At 48.2% G+C, this 17,238-nt stretch overlaps 2 protein-coding genes across 8 annotated transcripts in view; one reads left to right on the top strand and one right to left on the bottom strand.

Annotated features, from left to right (window-relative positions):
- Positions 1-6,296, bottom strand: part of LOC146208515 (uncharacterized) — a 333,102-nt gene extending 326,806 nt beyond the window's left edge. For all 6 annotated transcript variants that reach the window (XR_014705030.1, XR_014705033.1, XR_014705029.1 and 3 more), the window contains exon 1: positions 6,189-6,296. The gene's annotated coding sequence lies outside the window, so the exon portion shown is untranslated. The remainder of the gene's footprint in view (positions 1-6,188) is intronic.
- Positions 814-17,238, top strand: part of LOC146208514 (cell adhesion molecule Dscam1-like) — a 110,213-nt gene continuing 93,788 nt past the window's right edge. Inside the window, exon 1 of one of the 2 annotated variants that reach the window (XM_084594365.1) lies at positions 814-1,479. In XM_084594365.1, the coding sequence (XP_084450491.1) occupies positions 1,368-1,479 (112 nt within the window). In that variant the 5' untranslated portion in view covers positions 814-1,367. The remainder of the gene's footprint in view (positions 1,480-17,238) is intronic. The other variant, XM_084594372.1, reaches the window with a different exon arrangement.

The raw sequence follows: 17,238 nt of genomic DNA, 5'->3' as shown, positions 1-17,238 counted from the left end.
GTGTGTGTGTGTGTATGTTATACGACCAGAGGCCGGGTCTGGACAAATTGGGGGCTAGACAAATTACAACACTCAGGATTCTAACCGTGGTTCAGACCTTTGTCCAAATACCACGCGTGCTATAATATTTCCATTCCAGGTCTGCACACCGGTCGCACACACAGAAAAAAAAAAAAAAAAGTGCCCGCCTAATGTATTCTTTATTGCTGTTTTCGTCTACCTCTCTGCAGAGCCGGCTGGCAGAAAAACCGGAAGCAACATGTAAACGTCTGCCCTCGCCGGCGCCAGAAGGAAGTCAGGGGAACAGCAGACCAGACATCGAGGCAGCCCCTGGTGCTGCCCGCAACCGTTTGCACGCTTCCTCCCCGGCCGCTGTGAGAGCAGCTTCTTGTGAGGAGAATGAAAACAGCAACTCCAAGGTTGCACGAAACAGTCTCGCAGGCGAAAATGCAAACTGATTCCTTTCCTCCTAAACAAAAAATGTCTACAAAAAAGGAAACGTGCAACACCACTCTTCACGTGAAGCCAAGTCCTCCTCCTTCCTGCCTTTCTCCAGCCTCGCCGCGAGAACAGCACAGAACCACGCGACCACCACAGCCACGACGACCACAACAACCAACCAGGCAGGAACAAAAAAAATCTACATACAGAGGAGACGTGACGTCACTTCGCACGTGACTCGTGCATTCGCGTGGGTCCGCAGGAAGCGGCGGCAGTGGGGAGAGAGCCAAGTAGGGGAGGCGAGACGGCGAAATAAAAGAGCAGCAGCAGCAACGCAGCAAGAGAAAAAAATACGAGATGGAGAACCCACGTGGCGGCGCTGCGCGCGCTCCCGCGGAAAGCGCGCGTCGCCGCGCCACAGGGACTGTCGGAGCCGTCGGCTGCGCTCGGGCGTCGTCGCAGCCCGCTGCTCAGTCGTCCGACTTGGACGGAAAGCGAGTGGACTTCTGAAGGGGGACCACGATGGATGCACCGCCACTGCCGATGTCTCGTCGCTGTGTGTGCCACAAGTGTGAATAGACGACGGGGAGGGAATAACTAGATAAAAAGTCTATCCTCGGGCTTTGCTCAGAGACCTTGGGATACAACCGCGCGGACCAGCTCATCTTCATCCTCACCAGTGAGTGCGCGCTGACCGGATTTACACTTGGAAGCCGTGCGCGTAGGAGCACGAATTTCGGGATGATGACACATACGAGTCGCATAAGTGAACCGACGACGTTGAATCGTGCCAGCGGATGTTTTGTGTCCCACGGTGAAGGAGGCGGCTGCAGCAATCGGTGAAGTGTTGGTCTCTCTCTGGTTCACCCTCTTCTCTGAGCTTTCCTCGGAGCCGGCTCGGCGTCACAAGAGCACCGGCGTGCGCGATGCTGGACGCCGGGAAACAGAGGGCGCCGGGCTCTGCCGAGCTCCTGCGGCTAGCGACGCTGACGCTGCTGATGTTGGTGTCGGGAGCGCCGCGTGGGACCGCAGCAGACGGTGAGTATTGCTATAGTATTTCACCCTCGCCCCTTGTTTGCTCGTTTTTAATTCTCTCTCCCTGCCGTCATCCCTTGTCATCAGCTAAAGCACTGCGGCAGCTCCCGTGGCATCCCCTGTCGACGTGATCTCTTCGGAAGCCTGCGCTTACATGTCCTCTGTACTTGCAAGCAGATAAATGAAGGGGAAATGAGGGTGCTCGTTATAATACATGAAGGAAAGAAGCCAACAGTCGGCGAGGCCAAGGAAAGCATTGGGGATTGTACTTTGTCGTTTTATTTTTACTTCGGTAATTACATAAATTAGTAATGTAATCTGTTTAGGGGAAAGATAATTAAACACAAAGTACAAGGAAAAACAACGTGCCGATGGTGGGAACCGCACCCACGACCTCCGAATATCGCGTCTGGTGCTCTTCCAACTTGCATGTGGCATATCAGGAGGCTTTCTCAGTAGAGTGAAAAGTGTGCGCACTAAGAGGCAAATCTGCAAATCCCTCCAAGAAGAATATTACTTTCAAACAACCGAAACGGGGACCTCGGTTTCCCGAACAAGATGTGTCCTCTCCCTCGCGTCAACTACAGTAGATCCTTTGTAAGCGGAGTCCTTCAATAAAGGACTTTGGTTTAAGCTTCCAACTACTATTACACTCCCAGACAGCCTTCTATAGCATTGAACCCAGGGCTACATGGGAAAGGAAAGAGACGGGTCTTTGTCCCCATACTGTGGGGAGCTGGTTGGGTTATAGGTGCAGAGAAGTGGAGGGAGGTAATTGGGCACACGGTGCAGGGTCGCTAAGTGCTGAGTAAAGTAACTTTAGTGCTGAGGTAGGCCACTTCCATCGATGCATGGACAAATGCCCACGTCCTTCTCTTTCCTGCCTAACCTAGGCTGCAAAGCCACAGAATGTTGTCCAGGATATAATAGTGAACGTGCGAACAAATGTGCCTTCGGGATTTTTTTACGCTGTTTTTCCTTATCCTTACAGGCTTGCCGCTCAAACCTGTCTTTTGCAGCCAACTATGGGCAGAACTGTGGGTATCAAAGCGCAGGCGCGTGAGCACAGGAGTTCAGGGACACGCACAGGCTGGCCTCTGCGTCTCCTTGCCGCCTTTTGCTCTCGACTCTGCTCTACACATGACATTAACCCTTCCTCAGTCCGCCACCGCTCAGCATACGCTAACGTGACAAGCCTTCCACTTTAAAAGATGACGGCGCCGAGATATGCCAGACGCAGCCACAAGCTGACTCTTGTAAGCAGAACGCCAGCTGACAAAAGATTTCCCTCAAAGAGCGCGACTAGCTTGGCAGTCCTGACGGGGTAAGAGCCAGCCAGGAAAAAAAAATGACCGCAGAAAAATATCAGGAAAGAGGCAGCAGCGACCGAAGAGAGAGCTCCGCGGACAGGAGAGCACGACAGCGTGTAAATAACACGGAGGCGGCGATAACGCTTACTCGAACACGGAGCGGACACACACGCACGCTGAGAGCGTCGTCGCTGTTATCGATCCGCCTACAGCCTCGCACGCCACGCGCGCTGGGCTGCTCGACGGGACCAGCGCGGGAGACGTCTTCGGGACTCGCACACTTGCTGTGACAGATCACTTGGTGTATCGGTCAGAAGACTGCGGCGGCATGCCTTTATTTTCACCGGTGATGGCATATTCTCTCGGCACGATTGTTTCGGTAACTTGAGCGCGGAACAATAGGGGCCTCAGAGTCGGGTGTTAGCGATGTTATTTTGGTCTGTTCACGTTCTCACATATATACCATAAAACACGCACACACACAACTTCTAAGCAAATACGGCAGAACTCTCGCACTGTTCATATATATCAGCACAGTTTCATCCTTCCAACCTTGGTGCATGTCTAGCACTTTGTCTGTCCCTTGTGTTCTTGCTGCACTATGGAACATAACGCGTACCCACTAGCCCTCACCCTGTTAAGTTCTATTACCGCAGTACAGTAAAAACGCAAACAACGGTGACTACGTTCCGCACCGCAATGGTGGCAAGGGGCGGTAACAATTTAGCGTACTGCTCGTACGGCTGTGCTCCAACTGTCTAACGATGCACAGGAGACGAAAGCTCAAGGAAATTCACGTCCTCGATCTCGAGCTTGCCGCCTGAAAATAATCTAATCTTAAAGACACACTCAGGACACAATTGTAGCAGGACTGCGTGGATAGATGACAACGTTGTAACGACAAAGGCACCATTATCGCCGGAATCAGCGTTTTTATGTGCTAGGGAAGATCAAAATACACGTGTCCCATGCATCACCGCTAGATTGCGTGCACCGACAAAGAATTTCGGGCACGGATCGCGGACATTGTCAGTTGCTCCGAAACGGTGCAAAGAAATTGTCTTCAAAGTCCTTTTAAAGAAGAAATAAAAACCATCAAAAAATATTTCCGAATTCGCGTCGCTCAAGAGCTGCAGCGCCGTTTAGATGAGCGCAGTCACTTTAGAGAAAGCAGTGCGCGAAGCGTCCCCTTCCGCCATTTCTCCCACCATCCCAGGCGAAAATCGGGGAAGAGTTCACTGCACGTGTTCTTCCAGGAGTCACGTTTCCTCGATCAACAACTGCAGAAGAGTAATTATGTGCAGTGCTAATAGCTAGCTTTTAGGCCTTTGCAAATACACGCCTTGATACGGCACGAACAGGCCTGAAGCCACATGGTGTGGTCAAGGTTGCCAGAAACAAACTATATATATATATATATATATATATATATATATATATATATATATATATATATATATATATATATATATATATATATATATATATATATATATATATATATATATATATACACACATACAGCGCCTGAAGTGCGTCCACAGATGACTCACGCAAATCTGCTCTGGCTACTATCTACGTCCCACAAAATAAGCCCAGCCAGCTCTGTAAAGGATTTTCACAGAAAAGATTTAGCCCACAACAATCAAAAATGGCAATGCATTCAGCAGCTGCGTGTCGTTCAGGTATGCCTACCGCATCTGCACTCATTACAGTCGGCGCAAAGTTCCCGATCGTCACCACCTGCAGTACCGACAGCGATCGCAGGTCTAAGGACCCAGCTACAACTTATTCAACGTGCGCATGTGCACTGTGTCCTACAGCTGCTTCACGTTCGTAACTCTTCTGCGATGATAAAAGCACTCATCGAGTACTGGGAGCTTCAGTTGCGCAGATGAATCGTAGAAAAGAAACAATAAGATAGGGTGCAACTCACGACAGGACAACGTGGCATGAAGATGCTTGCGCCACTTGCGCTCTTCACAACCGCCCAGGGCATACTCAGAAAACAGTATTCGCACTCACGATCGGTGCATTATGCGTCACGAAGCGTGAAAAAAAGGGAGAGAAAATACTTGCGACCAATCGTGCGTCGCGCTGCCCGTCCCGTTTTTCTGCTGGTAAGACAGGCAGGTGGTACATTTATTATCCTTGGTGAAGCGTGGAAGATTGCCAGTGCGGAACATACTTTGTGGATACCCGTGAATGCGAATACTTTTCGTTTAACGTGGCTCTGTAGCAACCTCTGGCATTGCAGCAGAAAATGCGATATTCAAACCATTTATCAAAGTAAAGTCAAGCGTCAGCAGCTAGGCACACGGGAAGCCTGCTGGAAAATAGCTGGCCGCAAGCGCTAGCCTGAGCGGCCAACCAACAACAACAAAAATGTACGGGCTGCATCGGCAAGTCATGGAATAAGTTTGAATTTTTCTACTGTGTTATTGTATGTGCCTCTGTGTTTGTACAAATTTATCGTTCTTAGACATTCAGAAAATATCATAACTTATTAATATTTTTATGCAAAATCATGTTTTTAATAAACTTATCATGGGAACCGCTAACTACAGAAATGAAAGCCATCTCTTTCTCTCGTTCTACCCCTAATTACGGGAATGAATTATAAGTTTTTGACCACGTTTTCACTACCTGGACAATACAGCCAAATAATGTGTGTAACATAACTGAACTGCAGGCACTCGTATATTTGTTAGTTTGCTCAGGTCAAGTTTAGGAGACGTGTGCAAAACAACTTCGTGAAATGTAAATGTGGACCGTTTCAAACGCAGTCACAATCTCAAAAAGCGTAGGTTATGCGAAAAGCGGGAACTATCAAGGCTGTTTCATTCAGTGCGCGATATTATGCAGTACCACAAAGCAGCTTAACGGCACGTTGCAAAATTTTGACCTCTTAGCGAAGAGTTCAAAATGGTCATTAATCCATCAGGAGCCAACGCGGAGTTAATAAGGACTTTACTATGTGCTTCTTGCCCGCATTACTCATATTAGAGCACAAATACTCGCTCAAATACACAACAATGCGTTTATTAATTTGACAAAACTGTGTTCTTATGACGCGACGCAGTCCTCGTTCACCCAAAAGTTCTGCAACGCGACCGTTCTCTCTGCCCATTGTCGCCTTGAATAGAGGGCAAAGCTAGCAAAGCTGCCTGTGTGCTTAACAGTTCGATGTCACGTGCTCTCTAACGCCCGACGCGCACGTAGAAATCGTCATGTAAGCCCACATCACGACCTCAGCGATGTAAACAACGCGCACGACGCACGTAACGGCTGGGATGATTGAAAAGGTCATTCACACTTCGCCGTCCTCATTTCTGGCAGTCGTCATAAACGATCACGCCTTTCTTACGATGAAATTCAGGTGGCAAAGCAGCTGTTACTCACCGTTCGCGGTGGCATTCAGGCGATGAAAGTCATTCCCACACTTGTACAGACACGAGAACCAACGCAACGACTTTCGCCGTCCATGTTCAAATGGGCGGGAAACTAGCTCTTCGAGAGGCTTGACTTGGCTCGCAGCCGCATCTTTGCAAACCGGTCGCTGCGGCAGTTTCGGTTTCGTTTTTATGTGCGCGCGTCAGAAGAAAATATATGTATTTGCGTTCCAGTTCCTGTTCGCGTATCAAGAGGCTGTTTATGAAACAAAGTTTCTTCGTTTTATGGTTAGGCATGAACATTTGCAGACTGGAATACTTTTTTTTTTATTATTTTGGCTTTAATGTGGTACGGCTATTTTTTTTTGCGGGTCACCTCGTGCAAGCTGCTTAAACGCCGAAAAAGTAATCTGATTTTGCGAAACACTCAAATTCCTTGCCTCTGGTGACATTGACCGTATTGATAACAATAGGAGATACGGAATAGCATCTATAATCCTTTTAATGAAGCGCCTTAGTCATTTATACAATACTCCAAGTGTAATAAATTTGAAACTCGAAAATGCCGTTGTCGCACAGGCAATATCGCTACAGAAATTGTAGGTTCTTGAGCTTTTGGTCCTCTTCTATTCTCTGCGCAGAGTTAGGCCGATGATCTTGACTCATACTGACTTCTGCCGTTCCTTGACAACTGATGTTCGTCTAGCTTTAGAGATAGGAAGATTAACCCTGCTCAAAAATGACAACTAAGGTTTTAGTGACGACTACTATCACGAGTGAGTGAGTGAATAAACTTATCGAAGCGAGTAGATGTATGTGCAGAACTGATAATAGAGGGAAGGGAGTGCACTGCTCCCACAGTGCTATGCTCAGCGGTGCTGCGAGTATCTACACTGCTGCGTCCAACCACCGAAGATACAGAATCAGTTCGCAGACAACACATGGAAAAGACAACCGACGTAAATCTGGGAGAAACATTCTTTCGGCGTTATTCAAAGGGATGGCTGTTGCAACATTCAGAGCTCAAGCCCCATTGCAAAGAGAGCGCATCGACCGGGAATTCTTTTGCAACTTCGGCATTCTCGCCTTTCCGGCAGGCCTGTACACCGCGCCCACTTCCCGTACATTCCACAGGCTTTTGTAGCTTCCGAAAATGTACAGTCAGTGCAAGCAGCGAATGAAAGTAGAAGTGATGGGAGAAGGGCGGATGAGAAAATAAACACCACAGGGCGCAGCTGCGGTTTCTGCCGTTCGAACGCGCACGCTCGTCTGTCTCTTTCCACCCAGCGAGGTTCTGGACTCTCCTCACTCGCTCTCTAATTCAGCCATTTTCGGCGTCGCCCTAGCGAGAAACAAAGCCGGTCTTTGGGCGCTTTGCAGATCCTTATTTTTCGCTTCTGTATACTTTGTCTCATTGTTTCACTAGCCAGAGGCGCGCCTCGCCTGAATGCGAAAAGCTGGGGTTGGTGAAAAGGTGAGGTAGGGGCTCGTCCGGGAGAGGGTTTAGAGGTGGTGGCATCACGCGACGGTCCTGGCGAGGCGCTACTCCACGGTTGAGCTCGCCGTAAGCGCTTCCAGCTGTGACGATGCGATGAGCGGTATTTTTTGTTCTCTGCGTGAGGTCGCTCTCTGGCGCGGGTGGAGCAGTGGTGGCGGAATGGCTGTCGCTCTCTGCATCGCCCCTGGAGCGACGGCTTCGTGGGGCCAGACGCCGCGGGGGCATCCGTGCCGTGATTTATTTGCCGGAAATTGTGGCGGCCTTTTCGATAGAGGCGCTGTGTCGACCATTCGACCATAGTGTCACGTTCGCACGAGAAGCGGACAGAACGAGGGGCAGCTCACGAATTCTTGTCGTGAGGTTCGATATGAGGGACGCGAGGAGTGGTGGCGATTCGTTTCATTGCAGTTGGGCTTGCCCTTTCGATGCTGCCAGTTGGCGCGCAGTAGTTTTAGTTGCATAGGTCTTAAAAAGTAGAAAGTGAAAGGCAGAACATGCACGGCCGCTTGAAGCGCTCTCCTAATGATTGGTTTGTTTACAGTCATGCCTGCCGCAGCTACGCGCGAAATACATATTTACCCTTACGGCATAGGCACCACAGACCTCCATAAGAAACTAGTACAATCCCAATAAGCAAGAATGTTTGACAAGGTGACACGAGCTTTTCTTTTGTTTTATTTATTTACTGTACCATGTACCTTTGGCATAAAGGAGATATTCAGAGACTCGGATTGGAAAGAGGTGGCAACGTGATAGCAGAGAATATATTTGCAATCTGTGATTCGTTGATGCTGCTAAGTAACTCAGGGGACAAATTGCAGAATACGATCCAAATACGATACCCAAGGCCAAAGTTTAAAAGGCTCCCTTAGCTCGATAAGGATGCCGTAAGAAAGGCACTCCCTCCTTCCGTCAGTTTTTAAATATGCCCTATATAAGGAACGATTAAAGAGACTTATTTAAATATTCACCCAAGGAGGGCGCGGAGTTCTAGAAGCACTCTCACTGAGGCAGGGAACCCACTAAAATTTGACCCCCATGCAGGCAAAGCGGAACGCTGGGTCTAAAAATGAATATGAAGAAGACTAAAGTAATGTTCAATAGTCACAGAAAAAGCAGCAGTGCACGACAGGTATCGAGGCACTGGAAGTAGTGCAAGTCTGCTTAGGGCAGGCAGTGACCGCAAATCTGTACCACGAATGAAACAACTAGAAGAATAACATTGGAGCATAGCGCATTTCAGAAGTACTCGCAGATCACGAACAACAGTTTACCATTATCCCTACCATTTCCCTGCCGATAACAGTGCATAACAGCGGTAGCTTACCGGCATTCACCTATGGGACTGAAACGTGGAGACTTAAGAAAAAGAGTCTACTTATAAACTGATGGCAACTTAGAGAGCTATGGAACGGAAAATTGTAGGTATAACTTTTAAGTGGCAGGAAGCGTGCAGAGTTTGGGAGAGAACAAACGTGAGTTACCGACATTCTAGTCGAAATGAAGAGGAAGAAATGGGCTTGGGTAGGGCATGTAATGCGAAGGCTATAAAGACAGGTAGCCTGTAGGTGGCGGCCGAAAGTTAGGTGGGCTGATGAGATTTGGAGCTACATGGGACGATATAGCTGCATCTGGTACAATACCGGATTTACTGGAGAGATATAGAAGGCGCAGTCGCCCTGTCGGGGCATAGTTAGGATGACGATGACGACGACGTCACTCAATTTCTCTGCACTGCCGCTGTAACAGGGCGGATGAGGTTGGGAAATTCGCAGGGGTCAAATGGATGCAGGTACCACAGGACCGCCTTAATTAGAAGAATATGGGAGAGGCCTTCGCCCTGCAGTGGGTATAGTCCGGCTGATGATGACGATGATGACTGCTTTAACTATGCAGCTGCGATACACTCACCGACGACGCACACATGCTTGGGGTTCGCTCTGGAGTTCCCCTTACAGGTTCGATTATAGCTTTGTGCGAAATGGTTTGCTTCATCCCGCTGCGGCCTACTCAGACAACTCCACCCAGTTATTGCTCGCTTTAAAATCCGATAGTTAAGTACTTCGACCGCGACGTACTCCTTCACTACTTTTCTGTTATAGTGGTTATGACGGCCGGACCGGGCGCTCTGTCTTCGTTCACTGTCCACGTGCAGCCCGTTTTTTCCCCCATAAACTACTCCATAGAAAGCAGTGCATTAGAGGTTGTGAAACAAAAGCTATATATCTTCATAATCAGAGACGTAGTCTGTCGTTTATTTCCTGTATAGCAAAATATCTCCTCTGACATTCACCGGCGTTTACACGTGCAAATGCTCCTTGAGGGCGAAACCATCTATTACTTTTTTTTTTTCTTCTAGCATACAAGTTCTCAGTTTAAAGTAAAAGTCATACCTCGAGTCACCGTAAAAGAAAAAAAAAAAAAGAAGTCTACACTTTTTTCTTTTTTTCATCTCCTGTCATGAGAGCATAATCACGCAGTCGCTAGCAAGGCATTATGATCAGTTGCATTTCGCTCGCGCTCAGGCCAGCCCCTGCTTGACTCGACTCTCATGTCGCTCCGCAAGGAGCCATCGGCTTTGAGATTGGAAGCGTTGTTTGGTCTCCGGGTAACGCAAAATTTGAGCTTATTTTCCTTCGTTCGGAAAGCGTCAGGCTCCCTTATAGAGATCCTCGGGCAAAGCGAGCGCATATCCTCATCGAGCCAGCCAGTATTTTTTGCCAAACTCTGCGAAAACATGGCTTTTCCAGAAACCCTGTTTACTATACGTGGGCGTGCTGCGCCGACCTGATGGAAAACCGCGCTGCTTGGTGAGCCGAGCGCGTGTTTTTTCGGAAGCACTCGTTCGTCGGTGTTTATGTACCCGTTTTCTCCGAGAGGCGGCGCTATTTTAAAAGCCCCACGGCGTTCAGCTATGGTCCCTAGTTCAGCACCGCGCTGACAGAAGGGGTTCGAGGGCTAGCTTCCCGCCCAGACTGCGAGCGCACCATGCGGAGTTTTCATGTGGGTCTAGCACTGAGCTGTACGCGGTAGCTCGTTCAGCCCCTTTCGTGCTGCAGCTTAAATTTATGTCCCGAACACACAGCAGACATGGTTGTGTTAGGGTTTGTCTGGCTGATATGTCTTTCGTGTGCTGAGGAACCATTTAAGGAATGGACAGTTGGGGTTCATGTCGCATAACTATGCTGTAGCAATGGAAATGATAAGAAGAAGAAGAAGAAGAAGAAGAAGAAGAAGAAGAAGAAGGAGAAGAAGAAGAAGGAGAAGAAGAAAGAAAGAAAGAAAGAAAGAAAGAAAGAAAGAAAGAAAGAAAGAAAGAAAGAAAGAAAGAATAAAGAAAGAAAGAAAGAAAGAAAGAAAGAAAGAAAGAAAGAAAGAAAGAAAGAAAGAAAGAAAGAAAGAAAGAAAGAAAGAAAGAAAGAAAGAAAGAAAGAAAGAAAGAAAGAAAGAAAGAAAGAAAGAAAGAAAGAAAGAAAGAAAGAAGACTGTTCGTAGCAAAACAGTTGTCACTAGGTAAAGCCCCCCTTCCCCCCATCCCTATCCACTCCCTTTTTACCGCCTTCCACACGAACTGAAGTTGTTCACAAGAAAATATTGGTTATTTGCACCGCCGGTTAGCATTTTCGCACCAGTTTTGTAGCGAGAGCTACATTGGCCACAGTCTCGCCATTTCGCCGAGCCTGTATACGTGCCTGTCCTGTTTGAAAGAAGAAGAAAAAAGAGAAACAAGAGAAAAAAAGAAGAAGACAAAGAAGAGAAAAATAAACTAAAAGAAGAAGAAAAAGGAGGAGGAAAAAAAGAAGACAGATGACTCTGTAGATTTTAGAGGCGAACGACAACAGCTAGTTGCTAGGACAAAAGGTCCGTTCGAACGTTGTGACGGCGGTGTGCCCCAGAGTTCGACGTAGAGACGATGTCATACCGATGTCTTCTACACTAGAATGAGAATGGTCAAAGACGAGAGGCGAGGGGTGCTCATACGTGAAGTCTAGCTGTGGCATAAATAAAGCTGAAACCGTAGAGTAAACTACTATGTGCAAAATCCATGTCTTTACTTTCAAGCTGAATCGAAGCGTACCTATGTAGATTGCTCTCGCGTAACTCCAGGTTTAACCACAAGCTAAACCACAGCTAATTTTTTGGCATCACGGAGTAGCAAGCATACGAAAAAAACTGACGATTCTTCAAATAACGTAGAATATTCGTTGTTATCCTACTAGTTGGCTTGTTTCGATTACAGACTGCTGGGCGTGATAAAAATGGAAGATGGGAGGTGTGCATTTATAAGTGTTGAAGAGGGGGGGGGGTAGTTTTTTTAGTTAGCGATGCAGGTATAACCGATGACCGAGGGCGTATGATCCCGACAAGCAATTGAGTGCACAATGCAGATATGCATATTCGCTTGTAAAAGTATACGTATGTCTGGCGAACTGGGCGACCACTTCAACTTGGCAGAGACCTCCCTGGCTGACGCTGTCGCATTGAAACAACTAGCGGCCAAGGCCGACACAGCAGCCAAGGCCTATTTATTCCAATCAACGACGCAATGACAAGGAGAGCTCTGAGAAGAAAACAAAAACAGGCACGACGATGGTGGTCTGCAGGGAAGAAGTCCCAACACAGTTTTGAAGTTCATCTCCGTATTTTGCAACTCCTCGAGTTATCACCCGCGGTACTGGCGCGAAAAGAGAGCTGTTGTGAAAAGGGCTTATTCAACGAGACTGCACATACTTCAAGGTGATCCCAATGCTCTGAATTACCGGCCTGGAGAGTAAGCTTGAATTTAGATATTTCTAATTGAATAAGGCGCCAATGGTGCTTAACGCAGAAGGACCTTATATGACAAACCTCTGTCTGTCTTGAGGTTAACGCGTGTCAGATCAGCGCGTCATAAATCTATAAACCTATAAAAGACGCGAGCATTCGATTCGAGAGTATGGGTTCTACATCGCTTAGGTGTACAACGAGATGCATGAGTTCTCGGAAACTCATCACCGTCACGGACAGCTTACGCTTCGGTGTTCGGGATTCAATGCTCAGCATCTGAGCCACGAGCTGCTGAAAAAGTTGCTGGCTCAGTGGCGCGGGGCGCTTAGCTGTTGAGCGCGAGCCCGTTTCTCGGCAGTGGCGGTCGCATTTTAAGACAAGCGAAGTTCAAAAGAGGCGCCTTTGGGATCTTATCCCTGTGAGTATTGTCAGCCTAATGACGTACGCCCACGACGGGGCAGATGCCTGTCCCATATTCCCATGTCGCTCCCATTAACCATACCTTGCACCCGCCGCTGTGGCTCAGTGCTTTTGACGCGGCGGCTACTGAATCGGAGCAGCCGGGTTCGAATCAGACCTCAGAGACCGCGTTTCGATGGAGGTGAAACGCTAAAACGCATGTGTGCTGTGCGATGTCAGTGCACATTAAAGATCCCCAGGTGGTCGAAATCATTCCGGAGCCCTTCACTACGGCAGTTCTGTCTTTTTTTCGTCTTCTTTCACTCCCTTCTCTTTAGGCGCAGTTCTGGTGTCCGCCGAGGTGTGATAGATACTGTGCCTTTCCTTCCCATAAACCAATTTTAGCCCTGCCTTGCGCGCTCTGTTGCCTCCTCGATACTGATATCCGTGCCCGTGAAAGTATACTCTAGGTAGCCAAGATTGAACTGAAGCCTTCCACGACGGCAACTGTCAGCTCCACACACTCAGCTATCCACTTTGGAGGGTTTCTGTCGATTACTTCGCCCGAGACTTCGCATGAGTGCCTGGTTTAACTTTATTTGGGGCTGCAGAAGGAATACTTCAGATATCGAGCGAACCGACAGGAGCAGTTAAAAAGAAAACGCTTACGCCGAAAGTCGCCGGGAGAGCTCGATGCGAAAGCGTCAGAGCCTGACAGATGGCATATCCTCCCGGGTGCTTCCTGATAGCTTCCGGCTGCCGCTGCTGCGCAGCTCTTGTCATTAGTCACGGGAGTGCGCGAGGCCTTGGGAACTGATGTGTTATCACACTGTCAGAGACGCCTGCACTCTGCGACATGCTTGCGGGCAGGCGAAAGACGATATAAACATGCATTGCTTATGCCGCTGCTTTTCCAGCTGCGAGGTTGTCCAGGGTAACCAGAGTAACACCGCACATCAAATAAAGATTGATAAAAATTAAGAAAGCGTGCATTTATGAGGACAGCAAAATGTCAAGCGTCAGAATCTGGCTCTGCAAGCACGTTCGTTTTAAGATGTTTTATCCTCTAATGTTAAGTGAACTACCGGCCTGCAACTAAGGCGACTGCCCACCTTCCGGGTCTATACCCCCGAAGAGCGGGATAGTCACTCTGTTGGACGAATAGTCTCTAAAGAGTCTCTCTATGAATACTGTGAGCACTGTGTGGCGCTTCATCTTCCACACGGCTGAATGTGCTGCTTCATCTTCATCCTGCTCCCTCTTGTAGATACCCATCATCATCGCGGAGTGTGTTCGGCTGCAGTGTGCGACCAAGGCTTCAGGTCTGCAATAAAGCCTGATCCACCAAGTCCGACCTTCGCGTTACCTTACAATACATTTAACCTCTCAAATTTTTGAAGTATATATTAATGGGACATATAGTAAAATCGATCTGCACATTCTTTTGGATGTAGAAAAAAAATGTAATTATGGGCTCGGGCCGTATGTACTTCGTTTACTATAGCCTGCAAGAAAGCCGTAATAGTCAACCCTTTGCACTTCATATAAACACTAACATATAGTCAAGCAAAAAAGTAAAGGGAATATTAGAAAGATTACCCAGGGGCGCTACTGGGTGTGCGACAGTACAGTCATGGCCTTGTTTCTTTTCTCACCTTGCAAAATCTCGCCTAATTTTATCTCCAACCCGGTAAATTTTCTATATCACGTGGTATCTTTAGCAGCACATTCTCTCTGTTCATGGTGACCAAAGAACCGCAGCTTGTATTCCAGTTAACGTCCCTGACTTTCTTGCCTCTCATTCTGCCCAGACGGGCACCTTGCGGTACTCCTGAGCTTGCGCACCAACGATCCTCTGACGTCACACTCAAGCGTATGACGCAATGTCTAATGACCACATTTCCCGCCGATCCATTAATCTGTCGTTAACGCGCGGGCGTACTTTCCACACCGCGTGCATTGCACAAGATGGAGGCGTCAAAAAGCGATCCCCTCGCGCACATTGCGCTAATGCTTCTTCGCCCGCACTCTAGGACAGCAGGCTGTGTGGTAGCACTATTTTAGGTAGTGCAGTTTCTGCGCTAGCAAGACAGTTGGTTTCGCTGTGCCTCCATAGAGAAGCATGCGCCTCCGCTGTACTTTTTTTGTTTTGCCTATTTTTACGCGATAGCGAGTTGTTAGGGGCGGAGCTCGCGCTTCTTACCAAACCCAGCTCATTACCCTTCTTGCCGAGGCCCGTAGGACACTACTTAAAGAAACAGCAGTTTGTAACAACGGGCAGGGATACGCGGCGTGTGTATTACTCCGCTGAGCAGTAAACAGAATCAGTTTTTAATATTTGACGATACCAAACAAGCGAGAGACGTCGAAATCAGAGCTTTTTGATCATACCAGTTGCGAAACTCCACTTCAAAAAGTGACCGAATTTTGTACGCATTTTTTGGGTGTCTATGAATTGCCGCGCCATCTGGAAGCGCTCAATACAAGCTTTTTACTAATGCCGCCATTGGCTTTTGGAAATCAAAATTTTCTCTCCTCTTTTCCATTCTAATTCTAACTATATGGCTGTTATCCTAATAATTTTTGCTGCTGCAAGTCTTCAACTAATTTTAATTTCTATAATGGTTGTACATTTATCAACAATCACACAGTTTGGAATTTAGACGCAGTTTCCTTTAACGGCCGCGGGTGCCGCCACCATTCGTAAACACCCGAATTTTGACCAATCAAAACCGCCGTTTTTTGATACATGGGCCCTATGCGAAGTTTCGCAACTGGCAGTATGGAGGAGCTCTGGTCGAAATTCTTGCTCTTTTTGTTTGCTCTGGCGTAAAGTTTCTATTTGAGCAACCAGAAAAGACCTAACAAACTACTTTTTGTTGCGGAGGGATTGTGTATTGCTTACTGCAGACTTCAGTTGCATCCGACCATAGCACGTCTGCAACGTGCCTGTTGGGGACAACCCCGGTACCAACTAACACCAAGCAGGCTAAGAAGGAACGTTTAACGAACTGTATTGCTTCGTCTCTCACAGCGTAGATCGTCATAGCTATGAAAGAGCCACAAATCATCAGTGGTGAACACCACATCCGCTTGCCAGTGACCCCCGCTCTGTCATATCAGCAGGTACAGGGAGATTAGCTATACGACGTCATGACTCTCGATCGACGCCACTCTCTAGACAGGGCTTCGTTTGAGAGGCAGTTGTGGCTGCATTCTTGAGCTGTATCCGGCCATAATCTACATTTAGCAGTAACTGCATGCACTCTCTTATTAATATCTGCATCGCTTCCAATGACGTTGGCCATTAATTACTCATCGCTGCCGTCCTCCCTGGCGAAGGAACTGCAGAGCCTCGGGCCTCGGCTTCGAGAAAATGCGGTGCAGCTTGTTGCGCGCAAGTTGAAATAAGTCATACAGCTTCGCGACCTGTTATCGACGGGACATAAGATAGAGTGCAGAATTCCCAGGTCCGAGCGACGCGACTCCCCGCTGCTCTTTTCGCATGCATTCCGTGCGACGTCGCGACAGGGCGCCGGCGGCACCGCATCGACCGCGCTTCTCGCCTGCCGAGAACCGCTGATCGAAATCGCTTTTGTTCGCCGCCTTTCGCCGAAAGAAAGGCGCCGCTCTGGAAAGTCGTAAACGCGCCGCCCGGACGACTCTAAGGAAAGGGCGGGGCCGCACCGCGCGACGTTTCGGGGTCGAAGTTGTCCGGGATCTGAAAAAGAAAATTGAAAACAAGAAAAAAAAAAATATTCATAAAAGCAAGATTTCCGAAAGACATGTGGTGCGATTGTCAGATTCATCGCGCACTGTGGAGGAGACTTAAGAGCCGGATTCATACAGCAGTCGTGACATTCACAATAGAAAAATTGCTTCCGATAACAGCTTCCGAAAATGCCGAAAACATTGTCGAAGGAGTTCTCGCAAATCATCCGCCATTCCGGAACTCCTTTCCCTCCCCGTCAGTGCTTAGCGCATCGCTGGCTTCACTTTCGCGATAGGTTTACGACTCGGTTGTTTCGTGAAGGGGATATCTTTTCAACCGGTGCTTCTGACTGCGCCACAAAAAGAAGTGTGGCGTGGGAGGAGGGCCAGGTTATCGGGGAAATGAAAGGGGCCGAGGTATGACTGAGTGCTCGCTTACGTGCGCGCTGGGTAAGAGGGACAGAACGGTGGTATGAAGCGGACCACAAATATCAAGTGATGAGGCAAAGGCTTCATTCAGCATGGTGTGCTCGTCGGTATATGGAAGAAATGCTGAGTACGGGTACTAAACAGATAAACGCGAGAACGCATGTGCCATCGCGCATGCTGTACCGGGGCCACTCATCCCCTTATTACCTCCGGGCTGCTGCTAGATCGCGGGGTCCTTTTCATTGATTTTGGTTGA

This window comes from Amblyomma maculatum, chromosome 1, assembly GCF_055883805.1.
Source record: "Amblyomma maculatum isolate TAMU_Amacu chromosome 1, ASM5588380v1, whole genome shotgun sequence".
Lineage (NCBI taxonomy): Eukaryota > Metazoa > Arthropoda > Arachnida > Ixodida > Ixodidae > Amblyomma > Amblyomma maculatum.
Note: the sequence above shows the minus strand (reverse complement) of the source record. Positions and strands in the feature narration are given on the sequence as shown.